Source organism: Terrapene carolina, unplaced genomic scaffold (genome assembly GCF_002925995.2).
Source record: "Terrapene carolina triunguis isolate 2854851 unplaced genomic scaffold, T_m_triunguis-2.0 Scaffold113, whole genome shotgun sequence".
In the NCBI taxonomy this organism is placed as follows: domain Eukaryota; kingdom Metazoa; phylum Chordata; order Testudines; family Emydidae; genus Terrapene; species Terrapene triunguis.
The window spans coordinates 15,504,834-15,522,655 of record NW_020664464.1 but is presented as its reverse complement, the minus strand read 5'-3'; the positions used below and the strand labels follow the sequence as shown (position 1 = coordinate 15,522,655).

General features: G+C 43.3%; 1 protein-coding gene across 7 annotated transcripts in view; it reads right to left on the bottom strand.

Annotated features, from left to right (window-relative positions):
• SMARCA2 (SWI/SNF related, matrix associated, actin dependent regulator of chromatin, subfamily a, member 2) overlaps positions 1–17,822 on the bottom strand; it is a 182,680-nt gene that overhangs the window by 52,205 nt on the left and 112,653 nt on the right. For all 7 annotated transcript variants that reach the window (XM_024200169.1, XM_024200168.1, XM_024200174.1 and 4 more), the window contains 2 exons: positions 12,597–12,674; positions 77–295 (listed from right to left, as the gene is read on the bottom strand). In XM_024200169.1, coding sequence (XP_024055937.1) covers positions 77–295; positions 12,597–12,674 — 297 coding nt within the window. The remainder of the gene's footprint in view (positions 1–76; positions 296–12,596; positions 12,675–17,822) is intronic.

Genomic DNA, 17,822 nt, shown 5'->3' with positions numbered 1-17,822 from the left:
TGACAACCCCCCTCTACCCAAAAAAACCCCCAAACAACAAATACCAGCTGTCAGGAAGGAAAAATGTGGCACATACCCTGAGCCACTGTTTCTCTGTGAGAGCATCGCTGTAGTCCACATCTCTGCGCTGACGGGACCCCCTCCCAAATATTTTTTCTTCCTCTTCCTCACAGGTGAGCCTTTCCACTTCAGCATCATCTTTAATAATCCAGGATGGCAGATCATCCTCCTCCATCAAGCGTGGCTTGCGCTTGGGGTTTCGGGCATCCTCTCTGCGACGATCCATGTCCATACGCTGCAAGGGCAGTCATACAGTGGTTAAGACCAGTGGGGGAAAGCTGGGTATTTAATACTGTATTAAGTTTTACATAATGTTCTCTTTAAATCAGTCTGACTACATTTCCTCCCCAATTCTCCATACTTCTATGGAGTATTTATAACGAGGAATATCCATACATGATAATTGGTCATGAATCTTCAATTCAGGTTTGTTATTACACAGTGGCTTCTATTTCTGAGGTACTGAGAATCTACAGTTCCCACTGAAGTAAATGGGAGGAGCAGATACTTAGCGCCCCTGAAAATCAGGCCATAACAGTAGTAGGATAGTTACTGTTTAAAATGCTGTCTCTACTTTTGCACATATTTTATAGTGTATTATCGCTGATATAAGTGATTTACAAACATTAAAATTGTTTGATAACAACCCTTTGAGGTGTTATTCCCATTTTACTGAAGGGAAAAACTATGTCCAAAGCTGCAGAGGGAATTAGAATAAAAAAGTTCCTAAACCTCAATCCTATTCAAAGGACACCTTGTTTCTTTGTTATCAGAGCTAGAATGCTATCCACTTGGAATGTTGATAGCTGTTTACTGGAACACCACGTATAAATTTTAACCTCCCCCAAAAAACACCAGATTATGCTATTTAAAAAGTTAAGAATACTAGAAGTATCAGTTTGTGTTACAGAACTAATACTTTTATGACTCAAAGAAATGCCTGGTTTATTTTCATACTTGGCAAGTGCTTATTCCATAAAATGGGGTACACTGCTCAGATTATTCAAAGCTGCATATAGGATTTGGATTCCCAATTCCCATTAACTAAGTAATTGACCATTAGGTGGTTGCAAAATTTTTGGACTTCATATTTTGAAAAAACAATAATAAAAAGTTAAAAATGCCAAGGTACTGTAACACCGAAAGCTGCTACAGCTGTGGTCACTGACTTGTTACAAGCCTTTTTACTCACAATCTATTCCTACCTCTGTTGTGGCTACGCACTGTACTATATCTAGTGCAAATTGAAGAGCATCATCCTTTCACCCCTCTGGGATAACCAAAGCACAAGTGATCAAGTTGCCATCTTGAACCTCCTTACATTGCATGCATTTTAAATAGAACTCTACATTACACAGACTTTTGTATTCCCCTTTTTAAATATGGCAATTTCTGTATTAACTAACTGGCAACCTAGCACAGGTTTCAACTGTTGGCAGGTCTGGCAAAGACTGTACAGCTATAATCAGAGAAAAGGCCTCAGCAGGCCTGTTTTGATTACTTAGTAGCAAGGATTAGTAAAGTACACTATTCCCGTAAGTTGCATAGCTCAGCATCCTTTAAATAATTAACTTTTTATCCTTGTAGAAGTGCTTGATTTGCTATTTGCAAGACATGGATTGAAAGGCTAAGTTAAAATGCATATTAATTATGCTTCTTTTCTGAGGTAAAACGTGAGAGGAAAAAAGTTAAAGCACTCTCCTTGAGCCTGACTACAAAAGATTGCAAGTGAGGATTCTGTTCCCCCAAAGCTATTCATAAAAGCCCTTGTATTACTGGGACACCTACGATCAAATCTTCCTATACGTCAGTGACAGACAGATAAAACAATTAATGGTTCTATCCTGTGTCACTGTAACTCTGGTACTATACAGAGATTATATACATGCACCCACAGCAACCTCGATTATGCCTGAAACTAGTGACTAAGGCCCCTATGTTGCAAACACATCCAGGTAAGTAAAAGTTGAGCATGTACTTGTTTGAATGATCAGGGCCTAAAACCGTCAGCTTCAAAAACACCCTGTGACCTATGAAACAGGCAGCCTATTCCTTCTATATTACGACTGTGTTGGTCCTAAAAAGGAGCAACAAGGGGGATGGCTCTCATCTGGAGCTAACAACTACCTATTTTTAGCATAAGGATAAATAATATACAGCCATTTTGGTTTTGAGAAGGAAAATTAATTAAAATAGCACAAATAAAGTATCAACTCAAACTTTTTGGGTCCTAGGATCCTATTTCAAAGGATGATTTTAGATTAGGAGTCCTTACTTACGTTAAAAAATAGCATTAGACACGGCTTTATTTATATTATACTTTAACTAGAAACAAGTTGACATTTTCCCTTATTTTGTTTATCAAGTAAGGCAGGAAAAGTTAAAGATTTGTTGCAACACACTAATAAACATTTCAATGACACAGCTAATTTTCACTGCTGATTTTTTCTATTCTTGCTAGTGGTGCAACGAGAAAATAAGGTTGCTATCACTTGCAGCAAGTGACAAGAAAAGTCAATAATAGATGAGGGTTAGAGATTGTCCACAATATTCACAATTGTTAACTATCACTACGCACCCAGTGATATCATGCCACTGGGTGCCTGGGAAAAGGGAAGGAAAACACATAATTCTATCATTGTTGAATCAGGGGACAGATGTGCTTGAAAGCACTTGATGGGGCCCGAGTTACTCCAGTTTAAGTAGAAAACTTCCATTCCCTCTGTGTTGTTTCTCCTCCCTAAATTCAAGGTAGGTTTTGATCAGATTTAGGAGTAGTTGTAGTGGGTGGGTGGAAGGGAGGGGAATGAGGGGAGGGAATGAAAGAGTTATTTTGAATGTTAAATAACTGAAGGTGACACTAGACAAGAGCTTATTGATAGTAACCTGAAACTGAAATGTAGAGAATTCAGAGATCCAGTCATTTAGTTTCACAGACACCTGTCTTGAAGGCTGGACAGAACTCCAATGAGTACTGCATGTGTGTATACATTTATTTATTGAAATGGTACACACACAAAAGCAACAAGACTTTGGCATTATTATTATTATTTTTTAAATAAAAAAATTTCCGGCTGACGCCTTGCTGGCCATAAACTCCAGTTTAAGAATCGCTGCCCTAGGCAATTTCTTTAATATCTAATGCCATGTCTGAAAAAAACCTGACAAAATGCTGGGATTTCTTTTTATTTGTCCATACGTACAAGTCCTTTAAATACCTGTGTATGACAGAATTATAAGTAAGCACCCAAAAGCAAGAAAGAATTTCAATTTATTACTACCTTTCAAACACAAAGCAAGCATTTGCCTTGAAATCTGCCTATAAATCTTTACGCTGAACACTGAAGGAGGATTAAATGCAATACTTCTTGGCCTAGAAATGGGAAGTGCTTCCTGCTACTGACTCGGGAGATACAGGTGGAGTGGGGAGGCTTATAGTAAATCTCAAAGACCCAACAGGTGGGTCTGTTTGGAATTCATGTCCTGACCCTTTGGGCAGGCAGTGCTACCTGTGTGTGGAATAAGGAGTTGAAAAGATTCTAAAAGGATAGAATTATGGGATAAAATTATGGGATAAAAAGGAGGAGAGGCATTCCATTGATTATTGCAGCATACAGAAATGTTTATAAGACTTGCTACAGTGATAGTATACTACGGAGAAGTATTTATGAATAAGGTAAGGTAAGAATATCTCAGACACAAATATCTTGTTTTCTGGTGCTAATGACTTGGCTGTAAACTTGGCTGTATTCTTACTTAATACCAGTACAAAGAATATTTTCAACATAAAGGCCTGATACTGGGATGCAATGTGGCTGGGCACAGATGTACTGTTGTGTAACTGATTATGAGAGAATCACACCAATGCAGGGAGCTCATTTGGTTTGCTAAGTAGCTTCTATGACCCTGTGCTCCACTGCCAGCATAGGAGGTATGGCCAGGAAAGTAATGTGGCTGCAGCTTCTTTACATCTCACTGATCTCTAGTTGCCATATCAGCCCCTTCAGGTTTCTCTAAGTTATGCCGGAGGGCTGGCCTGGCACACAATTAGCCCTAATCAGGAAAGCAAAAGCCACTTTTGCACATCCTTTTCTGGATGGTTTTGTATGCTCTTCAGCTGCATATGAGGATTAGGCCAAGGAACAATTATAATCTGAAAATCGAGTGTACAAATGGTGCCTTCTTGTCAGCTCCCATCTCTATTTAGTCTGCTCACTTTCATGACTAAAATACATTACTACCTTTTACTCCTCGTAGCTCAGCTAAGACTGGCAGTTAAATTCTATTCCTTCTTATGTATCAATATAGCAGTTTGTTAAATTCCACTGTGCAACCCCACTGAAGGGAACAGGATTGTACAGGCATCAGTGAAAGCAGAATCTTTATTACTGGTGATGATGCATGAGAAGAAAACCTTCTTCTTCCCAACTTGACTGAGATCTCAAGGCTGAGTATACAGGGCTGGCAGACAGAAAACAAACAACTTTTTCCTTGTTAACAAAGTATACCTAATATTAAAATTACTGAGAAAGCAAACATGGAACCCTCATCCCCAATGCTAGTATGAGCATAACTTTTCAGACTAGAACTGCATTTCAATGTGTATACCTATAATAGGTTACTTTATTAACAATTAAGCATTTCCTATCCACTAACGCTTGCCTTAACTCCTTGGGTTTTGAAGGATGTGTTAACTTCATTTCCAGACTTCTAACACTTAGTGTCAGCTCCTTACCTTCCTTCACAGCAGATAAAAATTGATGCATTTTTGAAAAAGAGAATCTGATTTTTATTACTGAAATCATGTTTTTGGTTTTGTTATTTAAATTATAATAAATTTAATTATAAGTTTTTCTTTTTAAAAATGAACTTTACCTGAAATCTGAATTTAATACAGAATTTGTTGGTCTAAACTTATTATAACCTCTTAAAACATTTAAATAAAAAAAAATGCTGAATCCATGAGCCTCTATCAAAAACTTTGAATAGAAGGCTGCTTTTCTACACAAAGAAAGAATATGGGGGAAAACATTCAACTTTTGAGGTCAAGCTTTTATGGCACAGTAGTTCATATACTGTATTAAGGGCTTGTTTGGTTTAATAAAACTAAATTTTATATGCAAGCAACGTCAATAGCATTCCTTAGTGGACACTTGTGAGTCTACTTAGGTAACTCTGGAAGATGCAGTAATGGCATAACGGTTCATAAATGTATGGATGGATGACTACACAGCAGCTCTGCAAGTGTCCAATATTGAGAAGTCACTGAGGAATGCTATCAGTGTTGCTTGCACTCTCGTGGAATGAGCTAGCAGCCTATGAGGGGTTATATTGGCCATGCACTGGACAGGAAGGGGTTAACCCCTTACCGTGGGCTGAGGAAGCCATGCCCCCTCACCGTTGCTGGGCATGCTCCAATTGGAACCACAGTATAAAACGGAGCAGCCCAGCTCAGCCTGGGCTGACTGCTGAGGATAGAGCCTGCCTGTTGCAAGCTACTACTTGGGAGCTGCTGAAGCCCCAGACTGCAGAGGTCAGATGCGTCGAGACCCAGGCAAATACCAGGCTACCTACAGAAGCCATGAGGACAAGGAGTCCTCAGGATCTTAGCCTGCCAACTGCCCCGGAGGAACAGAGACCTACAGATTACGGAGCAGGTAAGAAGTAGGTCCTGGGGACCAGACATTGGTCCGGTTGTGGAACCGAGAATAGGGTCAGCATGTTTCAGACAGATCCCCACTGACCCAATGGAGAAAACGCTCACCGCTGATAGGGCATTGGGCTGGGACTCAGTGGAGTTGGGAGGGGCTTGGTCTCCCTATCCCAGCTGCCAACCCACACTCTTCCTGGCTTCTAGGCCCCACCACCTTGCGTGGAAGGGCAGTCTTACAGGCTCTGCCCGCTAGGCCCCGCCACTCTGTGTGGAAGGGCGGGCCTATTAGCTCTGGCCATTAGGCCATACTGCCCCTAATCCAAGGACCATCACCCTGACAGGGTATACCCCATTGTGACCCACCCACTGAGGAGGTGTAGCTGAAGCTATTTCATATGCAGTCTTCATACAGGATGTTATCTTTGAAGAGATTGCTTGACCCTTTGCGCAATCTGCATATGACACAAGCAGATTAGGCGAAGCAAGAAACAGAGAATTGTGCATAAGGAGGCTCTTGCGACTCGTACAGTCCTTTTGTGAATATTATTGCTACCAGGAACACAGTTTTCTGACACAAAGAGAAAGGGACAAAATACCAGGGGCTCACACGGAGGTCCCATCAAAGCTGCTAGGACTGAGTTATGGTCCCACAGAGGAACCAGCTGTCAGAATGGAGGATGGAGAAAAAGAAGCCCTTCTAAGAATCTTGCTAGCATGGCCCCGGAGAAGACTGATCTTCCATGAATGGGGGATGAAATGCCAAAATCACTGTCAATGAGCTAAGTACAAGTCCTGACGACTGAAGGTTCACCAGATACCCCAGGATGTCCTGGATTGAGGCCAGTGTCAGTTAGCGTCGGTTGAATTCCACAGGCCAATGACCACACCGAAAACCGCTTCCATTTCGCTGAATAGGCCATTCTGGTAAAGGCCTTTCTACTGTTGAGTAGGATCTGTTGAACAGCCACTGAACACCCTCTTCCTCCTCATTTAGCCATGAAGCAGCTTCACCGTGATTCTCTGTGAGATGGTCAGGATGGAGAAGGGGTATGGGAAGCTGAACTGACAGTGTGAGAAGGTAAGAGAACCAGCACAGGCCTTGGCCATGCTGGGGCAATGAGACTGAACTTGGCCCAATCTGCTTTCAGCTTGAGGATGACCCGTGGGATGATCAGGATCGGGGGAAAAGCATACACAAGAGCTGAATGCCAACTGAAATGGAAAGCATCAGACTGAGGCCACGTCGAGAGCAGAACAGGTGACCTTTCCTGTTGTCCCTTGCAGCAAACAGATTGACCGTTGGCGTGCCCCAAGCTGTGAAGATGACCTGGAGGATGATTGTCTGCAGAGACCACACGTGACTCAGGGAAAAATTTCTGCTGACATGGTCCGCGAGATGATTCTGGACTATAGGCAAGTGGTCAGCTATAGGAGTGATACTCTCCTCAATGCAGGACTGACACAAACTAATTGTGTCATGGCAGAGCATCCTGGGGCATGCTCCCCATGGCTTGTTCACATAATACGTCATAGAGGTATTGTCAGTAAGTGTATGAACCACTAATATGGTCCAGAAAAGTGTGGTATGCATTGTAGATGGCCCGATGCTCCAGCATGTTGATATGCAGTGAAGACTCTTGCTCCGACCACACACCTCAAACTATCAGCAACCCCCGGTTTGCTCCCCAACCCATAAGGGAAGCATCAGTGACAACAGACCTGTTAGGTAAGTGCCGGATGAAGGGAACACTCTGGCAAAACGTGCTCTGGACATATCCACCACTGCAGGGAGTCCAGGACCAGTTGAGGAAGACAGACCAATCTGTCCAGGGGGTGAACAGTCGTACAGTAAACTGTCCTGAGCCACATTTGGAGTAGGCAAAGATGCAGCCTTGCAAACTGGACCATCTGTGTGCAAGAGGACATATGGACCAAGAGCCATAGGCACATCCGAACTGCTGTGGAAGGCTGAGACTGCACACTGAGGCTAAGGTGGAGAATCGCCTGAAAACAGTCGGTTGGCCGAAATGCTCTTGAACTTACAGAGTCTATTAAGGCCCCAATGAACTCAATTTTCTGAGTCGGAACCAAAGCTGACTTCCTGGTGTTTAAGATGAAACCCAGAGGGTCGAGCAAAGGCAGTGTAGCATTGACATGAGCAAGATCTTCCTTGTTGTGACTACCCCTCAGTAACCAGTGTTCCAGATACTGGAAGATGTGGATTCCTTTCTTCCTGAGATACGCCATCACAATGACCATGCATTTGGTAAAAACCCAAGGGGCAGAAGAGAGGACCAATGGAAGCACCGTATACTGAAAATGGCACTCCGCTATAATGAATCAAAAGAATTTTCTGTGCTCCGGCAAAATTGCCACATGAAAGTAGGCGTCCTGGAGGTCCAGAGCAGCAAACCAGTCATTCATGGACAACACAGGGAGAACAGTCAATAGAATCACCACTCAGAACCTCATGTATCTGATATTTGTTAAGGCCGCAAAGGCTGAGATGGGTCTTACTCTTCCCTTGAATTTGGACACCTGAAATTACCGGGAATAGAAGAAGTAAACCTGGTGTTCTGGTGGAACCTCCTCCAGTGCTCCCAAAGCCAGTAGAGAGAAACTTGCGCCCGGAGCAGTATCTTATGAGAGGGGTCCCTGAAAAGGAACGGGGAGGAAGGCTGAGGGGAGTGATGGAGAGGAACCGGATAGCACAGCCTGATCTGATACTGCTTAGGACCCAGCTGTCGGTGGTGAATGAGCCCCAAGCATTGTGAAAGCAGGCCAGCCTGTGCCCAAATAGAGTAGACGGGGAGAAAGTAGCAGTGACTGGAATACTGCTCTGGACCAACGAGTCAAAATGGGTGCTGGGAGGGTGTGTGGACTGTCCAAACCCAGGACCTGACTGTCTTGTCCTAGAGCAGTGGTTCGCAAACTTCACTGCACCACAACCCCCTTCTGACAACAAAAATTACTATGCGACCCCAGGAGGTGGGACTGAAGCCTGAGCCTGCCTGAGCACCACCACCCTAGGTGGGGGTGCCAAAGTCAAAGCTCAAGCTTCACCATCCCAAGCTGGGGTTGGGAGGACAAACCTGAAGCCCAGGGCTTCAGCCCGAGCAGGGGGCCTGTAACCTGAGCCCTGCAGCCCAGGGCTGAAGCCTTTGGCTTGGCTTCGGCCCCAGGTGGTAGGGCTTGGGGTTAGGCCCCGGGCCCCGGCAAGTCTAACAATTGTACTATTGTACATGCTGGTGGTGCAGAGGTGCCACTACAGTGGTCAACAGTGGCGGCAGCAGCAGCAATATTGTCTGCAGCACATATTTGAGCAGCCTTTCCCGCCCCAAGATAATGCGACTAACCCAGAAAAGCAGGGTTGCGACCCACTTTGGGGTCCCAACCCACAGTTTGAGAACCCCTGTCCTAGAGAATCTACGCTCTATTCTGGGATAGTCGCATTATCTCAGGGAGGGAAAGGCTGCTCAAATATGTACTGTGGATGATACTGCTGCCGCCGCTGTTGACCACCATAGTGGCGCCTCTGCACCACTAGCATGTACAGGACTGTAGGGTAGTGTCTGAGTCCTTACGGAATGCAGTCTCTTGTCCGTCTTTCCCACAACAGTGCTTGGCCACTGAAAGGCAAATCCTCTATGGCCTGCTGCACATTGGGAGCAATGCCTGGATTTTACAGCCAGGAAGCCCTTCTCATGGTCACTGCCAAAGCCATTACTCTGGCCAAAGTATCTGGGACATCCAGCATGTACTGCAGTGAAGTCTTAGCCACCAAGCAGCCTTTGGTGACAAATGCCCCAAATTCCTTTTTCGGTGTTTTGGGCAGCTGGTCTGCAAATTTAGAGATAGCTGGCCAGTTCACAAAGTCATACTTGGACAGCAATGCCTGCTGGTTACCTATCCACCTTTGCAAGGAAAAGGAAGTATAAATCTTCCTGCCCATCAGGTCCATTTGTTTAGAGTCCTTATCCTTGGGAATAGACTTAACACTGCCCTGCCAGGCTCTTTGTTCACTGCAGTTACAACCAGGGAATTTGGGGCCGAATGGGAGTAAAAACCCTCAAATCCCTGCACTGGAATAAAGTAGCAGTTTTCCATGTAATGTTTTGCAAGTGGTAACAAAGCTGGCATGCTGCAGAGGACTTTTGCGGGCTCAAGGAGTGCATCGTTAATAGGGAGGGCAGCTCTCCCGGGACAGACAGCTGCAGGATATCCATTAACTTGTGAGTGTTCTCTTGCAGGAACTCTGCTTGAATACCCAGGGAAACAGCCACACATTGCAAAAGGTCCTGGTACGCCTTGAAATCCTCCAGTACCAAAGGGGAGGAAGAGACAGGCACTACTGAATCGTCTGGGAACAAAGATGAAGTGGTTAACTCCAACAGAGCCGGATCATGCTCCAGGACTGATGGACTTGTATGGAATGACTCTGGTGGCTCCACGAGGTAAAGGCTCACCGGTGCCTGGACCAGTGCCAAATTGACGGTCACTGCCACAGACCTGGTCGGTGATCTCACCTTCAAGCGAGACGAGGAGTGGAACTTCTGCAACTGAGGAGCATCCCACACATTCCATGGAGGCTACTGGCATGGATAGGGCATAGGTGGCCAGTAGGTGCCAGGCAAGGGCCCCTCAGCCCGAGCGTGAGACAAGCACCAATCCTGGTACCCACAGTTCTCCATGAACGGCCCCTGATGCAGGTCAGGTGATGGAGAGTGAGAAGAAGGTTCCATTCTGGACACCAAAGGGTCCTGGCCTTCAGGGGATAAAAGTGGAGCCAACCCTGAGTGTGTGAGCAACTGGTCTGACTCATTCGTAGCCCAGAATGACCAAGGAGCTGCTGCTGATGGTGGACCAGCGGCACCGAGTATGCCTCCGGCGTTTCCGGAGTTGGAAGTTGTGTCAACCCTGAAGTTGGCAGCAGTACCGAGGTAACTGATGGATGCTATATTTAGCTGCAAATTAACACATTTTCATGGTTATATTAACCAATGAGAATGTACCTTTCTTTAGAAAGTAAGTGAAGTGGAAAAGTTGATTAAAATTGATTATTTAAATCGAGGCTTTTCACTTGGTGATTTAAATAGCCTCGATTTAAATCCTACTTTCCACCCTACTTTCCTTTAGAGGTTTTTAGGTGCATTAATATAGATAGTATGATTTAAGCACAAACAATGGCAAAACCGTCATGACTCCTGATCCCCTCCTTTTTGGTTGTTTTGTGATAATGCTCAAGCTTAATCCAAATAGAGAAAGCTTCAAAACCTTGTTGAAGTTAGCCATGAATTCAACAATGAGGTTCAACCTGCATTCTGGCTCCTTCCTTCTGGGCTGCTGGAATTAAGAAGCTGTTTCAGACAACAAATCTGCTTGTGTTGCACAGTGAAAAATAGATATTTAAATTTCAGTCTTTATCTCTGATACAACAGCACCCACATCAATCACCATATATCTTGTAAAGTCAACTACTCAGCTTGAACACAACAGGAGCAGCAGGAAATTGCACCAGGTATACAAAAATGTGTATCTGTGATGGAGAGCGGGAAGGAGCCATTTAGTTTACTACCATGGTATGTCACTATACACTTGACTAGCAGTGCTGGCAAATCAAACATTCTCCTCTTGGTTCCTGGCCTGCCAAACTCTTCACACCTGACTCCTATTGTGGGAATGTTTAAATGACAGAGAACTCCTGAACAGACCCATTCTCACATATATCACTTCTTTCAAGTCTTAAATGCTTCTCCGGCAACGTTGAGTAGAGCATAGCAGGGCTCGGCTGGCAGTTTAATAGCAATATGATGCATTGCCACATGGGGGAAATGTTGCCTCTGCCATCTGAAGTTTGGTACAAGTGACAATTCACACTTGTGTACAGTACTTTAAGGCACATCCCTGAGCAAGATGTGATGTGCAGCTGTACTACCCCAGGGATTGTCTCTCAAGCTACTACAGTCCCTCCCAGCTTTCTGGATATGTGTCTTTCTGTCTGTCAACATCTTAGAAAATGCAGTGGCCTGCTCGCTCCCCCAGTACAGGAGGGGCAGAATGCAATGATTCCACCTCCACTCTTCCCCCTTTTGGGTGTGTGCTCCAGGGGCTGCATGAACACAGGGTCTGGGATTGTGACAGGCCCTTCCGTGTGAAGGTGTGGAGGCTCCCTTCAGCAATCCCTGCCTTGTATGCTCACAAAATGGCAAATCCAATAGCTGTGCTTAGGCAGACTTCTTAGCAATTCTCCCAGCAGCACAGCTTCCCTGCTACTAACAATGATGGAAGTGCTAATGTAGACCAGATGCTGGCATTTGTACCTCTGTATTATCTAGTCCTGCTTAAAGAATTGCTAAACTTTCTCAGTGCAGACAAGGCAAACTGGACCCTTGACATCACCCTGTGGCAACCCCAACCAATGATAGAAGCAAAGAGCACCACCATAAGCTCCTAACATACCACTGGTTAAACTATTGTATTTGCCCCCAGCAGAAACCCAGTAGAGTAGAGCCATTTAAAAATGAATAGTGTCAAAAAATCAGAGCCAGAAATAGTGACCAGCTGATATGCACTGTCTGAATTCTTCCAAGGCAACTCTGAATCCTCTTTCCCCTATAGTGTGTGAGTTAGAATGCAGTGGACACTACTTCACCTTACCACTCTTCAGGACTTACCCCTTTTTAGTCATCCAGTGAAGCTGCTCCCTTTTCAATGGAGATTACATTCTCTTTCAAATAGGGAGCAAAATAAGTAAATGCTCCTCCTTCTCTCTCAATACCATTCTATAGTTTGAATCCCAAGAGAGTAGCAGCTCTAGCAACCAAGCGTTAACAGGAAAGGACTACGGAAGAAGCTGTACTACTTATTGTCAGAGTTCCCTTACCATGAAGAGATCAAATTCCTCTTCACGTCGCGCAATCATCTGATTCAGAGTCTCGTCATCAGGAACTTCATCTTCTTCCTAGTGACAGAGAGAAAAAGATTTATGGACATGCAAAGCAGTGGCAGCTCTGACGCATCCGTTCTTACCAGGTCAGTGCTGCCGTGACCTTCCTTCTCCCCAAGGATGACACATGGGAAACACTCAAATTAAAACTAAAACTGAAAGCCTCTAGCTGATAGGCTACTCTGAGGAAACAGAGGCTTGACTTCATCAAAGATGCAAGTGGGACTTATTACCACCTTCATAAGTGTAGTATGAAGAAATGAGCAAACGTGCAACCAGGAAATTTTGGTTTGTGGTTTTCCTGGGTCACAAGCACAGCTTGTTATCAGCTCATTTTTTCAGTTAATGTACATATTTCCCTTTTGCTAATGTACAATATTCTCTTCATGGACTCCCCAGAGATGCCACTTCTCTCCCATGCTCTCTTTGCTGCCTTAGCAAGGCTGAAGGAGGAGAATCCTAACACAACAGTATTGCTAATCACAGAAAAAGGAACTGGCCAAGCTTTATTTCTTTAATCCAATGCCCCATCACAAGTTCTAACTTAAAGTTTTGCCTTCTGCTACTTGACAAAGAAGTTCCTTTATAGAAACATACAAAAAAAAACTAAACAAACAAACAAACAAAAAAAACCCAATCTAAACATTGTTCACTGGTAAAATCTAGAATCTAGTATTCCATTCAACATGTTCTACTTCTGTACAGTCACAACACTCACTTTCAGCATGATCAGGCTCTTCAGTGCTCAGTTCTCTCTCTAAATATATTTATTGTTGTGAAAGGTGTTGGTGTTCTAAGTCCACTTACTGGCTGACAAGTCTCCACATCAGAACTGGCAACCTTAATAGCAGTCTCAGAGGAGAGGCCACAGACTGAACAGGCTTGGAGCCCAAACTACCCTCTTACAGATGAAGATGGCTCCTCAGAGTCAAACTGGAAGAACATTCACAGAGCACTGTGAACAAAGCTTGCACTGCCCCTGCTACACCTGTTCTCCAAAGAAAGGGCGTCATTCTCAAGAGCTTTCAACATGGTGGCTTTCAAAAGTGGTATGTTTAAAAATATAAAACTTTAGGTTTACACCTTATGCACTTTCATGGCTGAGCTGGTAACAACTGCATAGTTCCTTCAACAGGAAGCAGGTCCAATTTCCTTCACGGACCTTGGAAATTTAATCCAATGGCATTGCTATCAAAAATTGTGCATTTAGCAACAACCCTTCCAGTCACAGTTTCCCTCTGCAACATCCAGAACAAGGACACTAGCACAGATAAACACACTTGTATTGAACGTTAGTTTCGCCTACAATGTCACAGATTGGAAAATGAAGCTATGAAATACTGTTTGATTCCGATCTGTGACCTTAAACAGCTTTAAGACACTTCCTGCAGCTTCCACTGGCCAGGAACGGCGAACTTCAGACGCTGGGAGCTGTGTGTGTGGGGTCAGGGCGCGTGCCTGCAGATGGTCAACGTAAACAAAATGTCTCATGGCCCACCAGCGGATTACCCTGTTGGGCCGCATGCCGAAGGTTGACGACCCCTGTTCTAGGCACAAAATAGGAACCTAAAAGCACCACTGCCCATGGAAACTGCCTCCATAAGCAAGGAAGCATTAAGATGCAATAAATGCATCCCTTCTGCCATACTATATCCACATCCCTCAAATTTATCTTCTTTAAAACCAACAGTGATGTGAGCCCTACACTGTACTGAATAGGACCACAGAAGCGAAGGGGCAATTAAAATACAAAATAGTTGTGGCGGTAAATTTAGGGATACCATTAATAGAAAATTACCACACACATGGAGCACAGTGCTACTGCTGCAACTGAGAAAGGATCCCACATATAGATGCTAAGTGTGCTTAGCTCTGGGAATATGAATTAGGTCACTCATGTACATTAAGAAATTGCTCGGTATTTGCATTTTATTAAGTCTTCAAATCCATATCTGCAAGACAAAATGGTTCTGGTGTTAACTATCATCTATAGAAGTCTTTTCTTTTTTTTGGGGGTAGTCTCAGCTGAAATAGGAAATAGACTGTCTTTTTTTAATTAAATGTTTCCAGGTAGTTACAATGGGAGATATGGTGACCAGTGCAGTGCATGTTGCCCAGTAAGCTTCCATTCTCACCTCAGTTTCAGTCACTCATAACTTTCCAAAACTTTCACCTTTTGGTCAGAAGTTCTCCATGCTTATTCTCTGCACAAAGGGAACTGTTAGTGGAAAGTCTGAGCAATTTGAGTGGCGGAGGAAGGGGGAGAGAAGAGAGGTTTGAGAGTTGGGGAAAAAAAAAATCACAAAACAAAAAATCCAACCATACACACAAACAAAGCCCTATGTTAAGATAACTATAAAGTTGCATAATTAAGCACTCAAAAACTCAGGATTGACCAAAGACAAACCTTAACTCTGCTTCCATATGTATACGTTACAATAGTTTTGAATTCTACAATGACATACTATTTCTCAAAGTTTTGTTTAATTTTATTGTAGTCCTCCCTCTCCCCTCTCTCCCCCAATGTCCACAGATATACAGAACTACAAGATGGTTCAAGTAGATTCTGTGTATGACAGAAAGAGAATCCATGAAAGTGATTTATAAGAGAAGTATACAGTAAATGGTACTTAAACGACATATGCTACATTTTGGTGGAAGTTTTCCAAGGATAAGATTTTCAATGACCTGTTTCTAGGAATTCCCAGACTACATCTCAGCTAGGCCCCAGTCTTGCCAACACTGTGTGTAATTTTATGCATGGGAGGAGTGCCACTGAGTTTAATATATTTCAGACCATGGAAGTTGTTGTATGAATATATGTAGTAAATTTTGAGAAACAGTGTGTGATCATATAATTCAGGTCTGTACTTAAACTCTGCCACTTGTGCATATTCACTTGTGTACATAAACTTCAGCATTTCCTGACTTTTGAGTGTTTAATGATACAACCTTATGTTCACTCAATATATTTTTATGGTAGCATTTTGGGAATGGTTCTTGTGAAAATTTGATTAAATACAGTTAAGATCAATATTTTAAAAGATTATTACACACTGGCTGAGAAATGCAGGAAGTTTAACACTTGTTATGACGTATGCCAATTCATTATGCCACGGTATTGACTTTGGGGAGGGGTCTGAGATTTGTACTCATAAGGAAACATTCAGTACCAGACTAAAAGGAGAAACAGTTAAAGTCGATGTCCTACCCAAATGTTATTTTCTAAATCAGTGGTTTTCAATCTTTTTTCATTTGTGGACCCCTAAAGAAATTTCAGCTGGAGGTGCAGACCCTTTGGAAATTCAACCTGTGGTCCACAGCCCCTACCATAGAAGACTTAGACTGAAAACTGACTCTACAGAATTTAACTATAAATGTTGCGCATGCTTCGCATAGTGTTTGACGCAGCATGAGAAAGGGCACTAAACTGTGGGCTTCTATGGTAATGACAACACTTCTGGGTTTTGACCTGTAGGTGGGGGTATTCACATACTTTTGATTGATTAGAAAAATGGAATGTCTTTTCTGGGATCTGAAACTTTATTTTCATAAAAGTCACCTTTCACAGACACCTTAGAGACAGTCTGCAGACCCCCAGGGGTCCGCTGACCACAGGTTGAAAACCACTGTTCTAAGTACTTACACAACCACTACTGTTAAGTATTGGACTGTAGTTTGGGCTCTTATTAAAACATCCATTCCCTGTACATTTTCCAGATATTACAGTAACAGTGTGGCAGGACGGCCTCCAGAGAGCATGTCTTCTCATAGCACAGCATAGCCCTGCAGGCATGCCAACCTCAGTCTCCTCTTGCTTTTCCCAAATTACTTGTTCACAGCCAAAAGCGTTTAAACTAGTATTTCCCTTCCTAGGGTCCCATTCACTGAGACTTTATAAATATACAGCTTCCTTTGGCCCCTGGGGCCCAAACTCTCCTCCCTCATTACGATATTCCATAGCCCTCCCTTCTGGGGCTGTACAATGTTTCAAGCCAGCTTCCCCAGCCCACAGTACCCAGGTTCCAGCTCTGCTTCATGGAGCCTCTCTTCTCTCTCCCCCAGAGTCAACTAACAGCTGGGGTTTTATCATGTCCAGGAGGTAGCTCCCTGATCACCACCTAGCCACCATTCAACAGCTTGTCTATTGCTCCCTTAACACCTATTCCTTACAGGGGCCATGTCATGGAATAGGATGGATTAGTCCTGACCCTCTTATTCTTTAAAGGGGCCAGACTATACTTTGTTACATCAGATTATCATTTTCCTTCTTAATTATGTTAATACAGGGAAAGACAATTTACTGTTTTGGCCCCCACTCCACCTTCTTTATTAATTATGAATTGATCTGAACTATTCATTCAATTAAAACAAGTACATATCTTCATTATTGACTCAGGTAACTACTTCTCATTCAGTTCTTTTTCTAAAGCTTCCATGAAGCTTGCTGACACATTTTACAGTGTCTATGCACGCTAACTGTATTTGTCTAAGATTTCTGTTTATGTGCCAGACTCTTAACCCTGAGGGACCGGCAGCTGGTGTGTACCTCACTCTTTTAGTTCTAATGCCTAACAGCTGCAGGTTCCCTGGTCAAAGTGATTATTAATAAAATCAGAACCAAGCAGAACTTCTTTACAGAAAAGGAAGAATAATTTAGAACAAAACAAAACAAAAAGAACATGTAGAGGTTAAGTCTGCAAAAAAAGAGTCCATGAGGCAGATGCTCAGCTGGTATAAATTGTCATAGCTGTTTTGAAGCTAATGAAGCTATGACAGTTTACACCAGCTGAGGATATGCCCCCATATGTATCAGATGTTTGGCTACAGTCACATTAGGTTTAAATCTGTATGGGCAACTGTACAGCAGTTATTTAACTGAACATGACTGTTTTCTAGCCTCCTTCCTCCTACGGTTGTGGCCTTTAAAAGTTTATCCTGCAAGACAAACTCATTGCATAAGCAACATCGTAATATAATGATATTGTGCTGGGCCCAAACAATATTTTGTGAGATTACTAGGTTGGCCCCATCCACCACAAAAATAATTTCAACTGAAATTGCAATTCAATTTTTATCCCTCTAATTTTTATTCATAGGCAACAAGAAAAAGCCTCAGAAAGGGGAAGGTTGGATAATCTTACAAAATTCACTTGAGGGAAG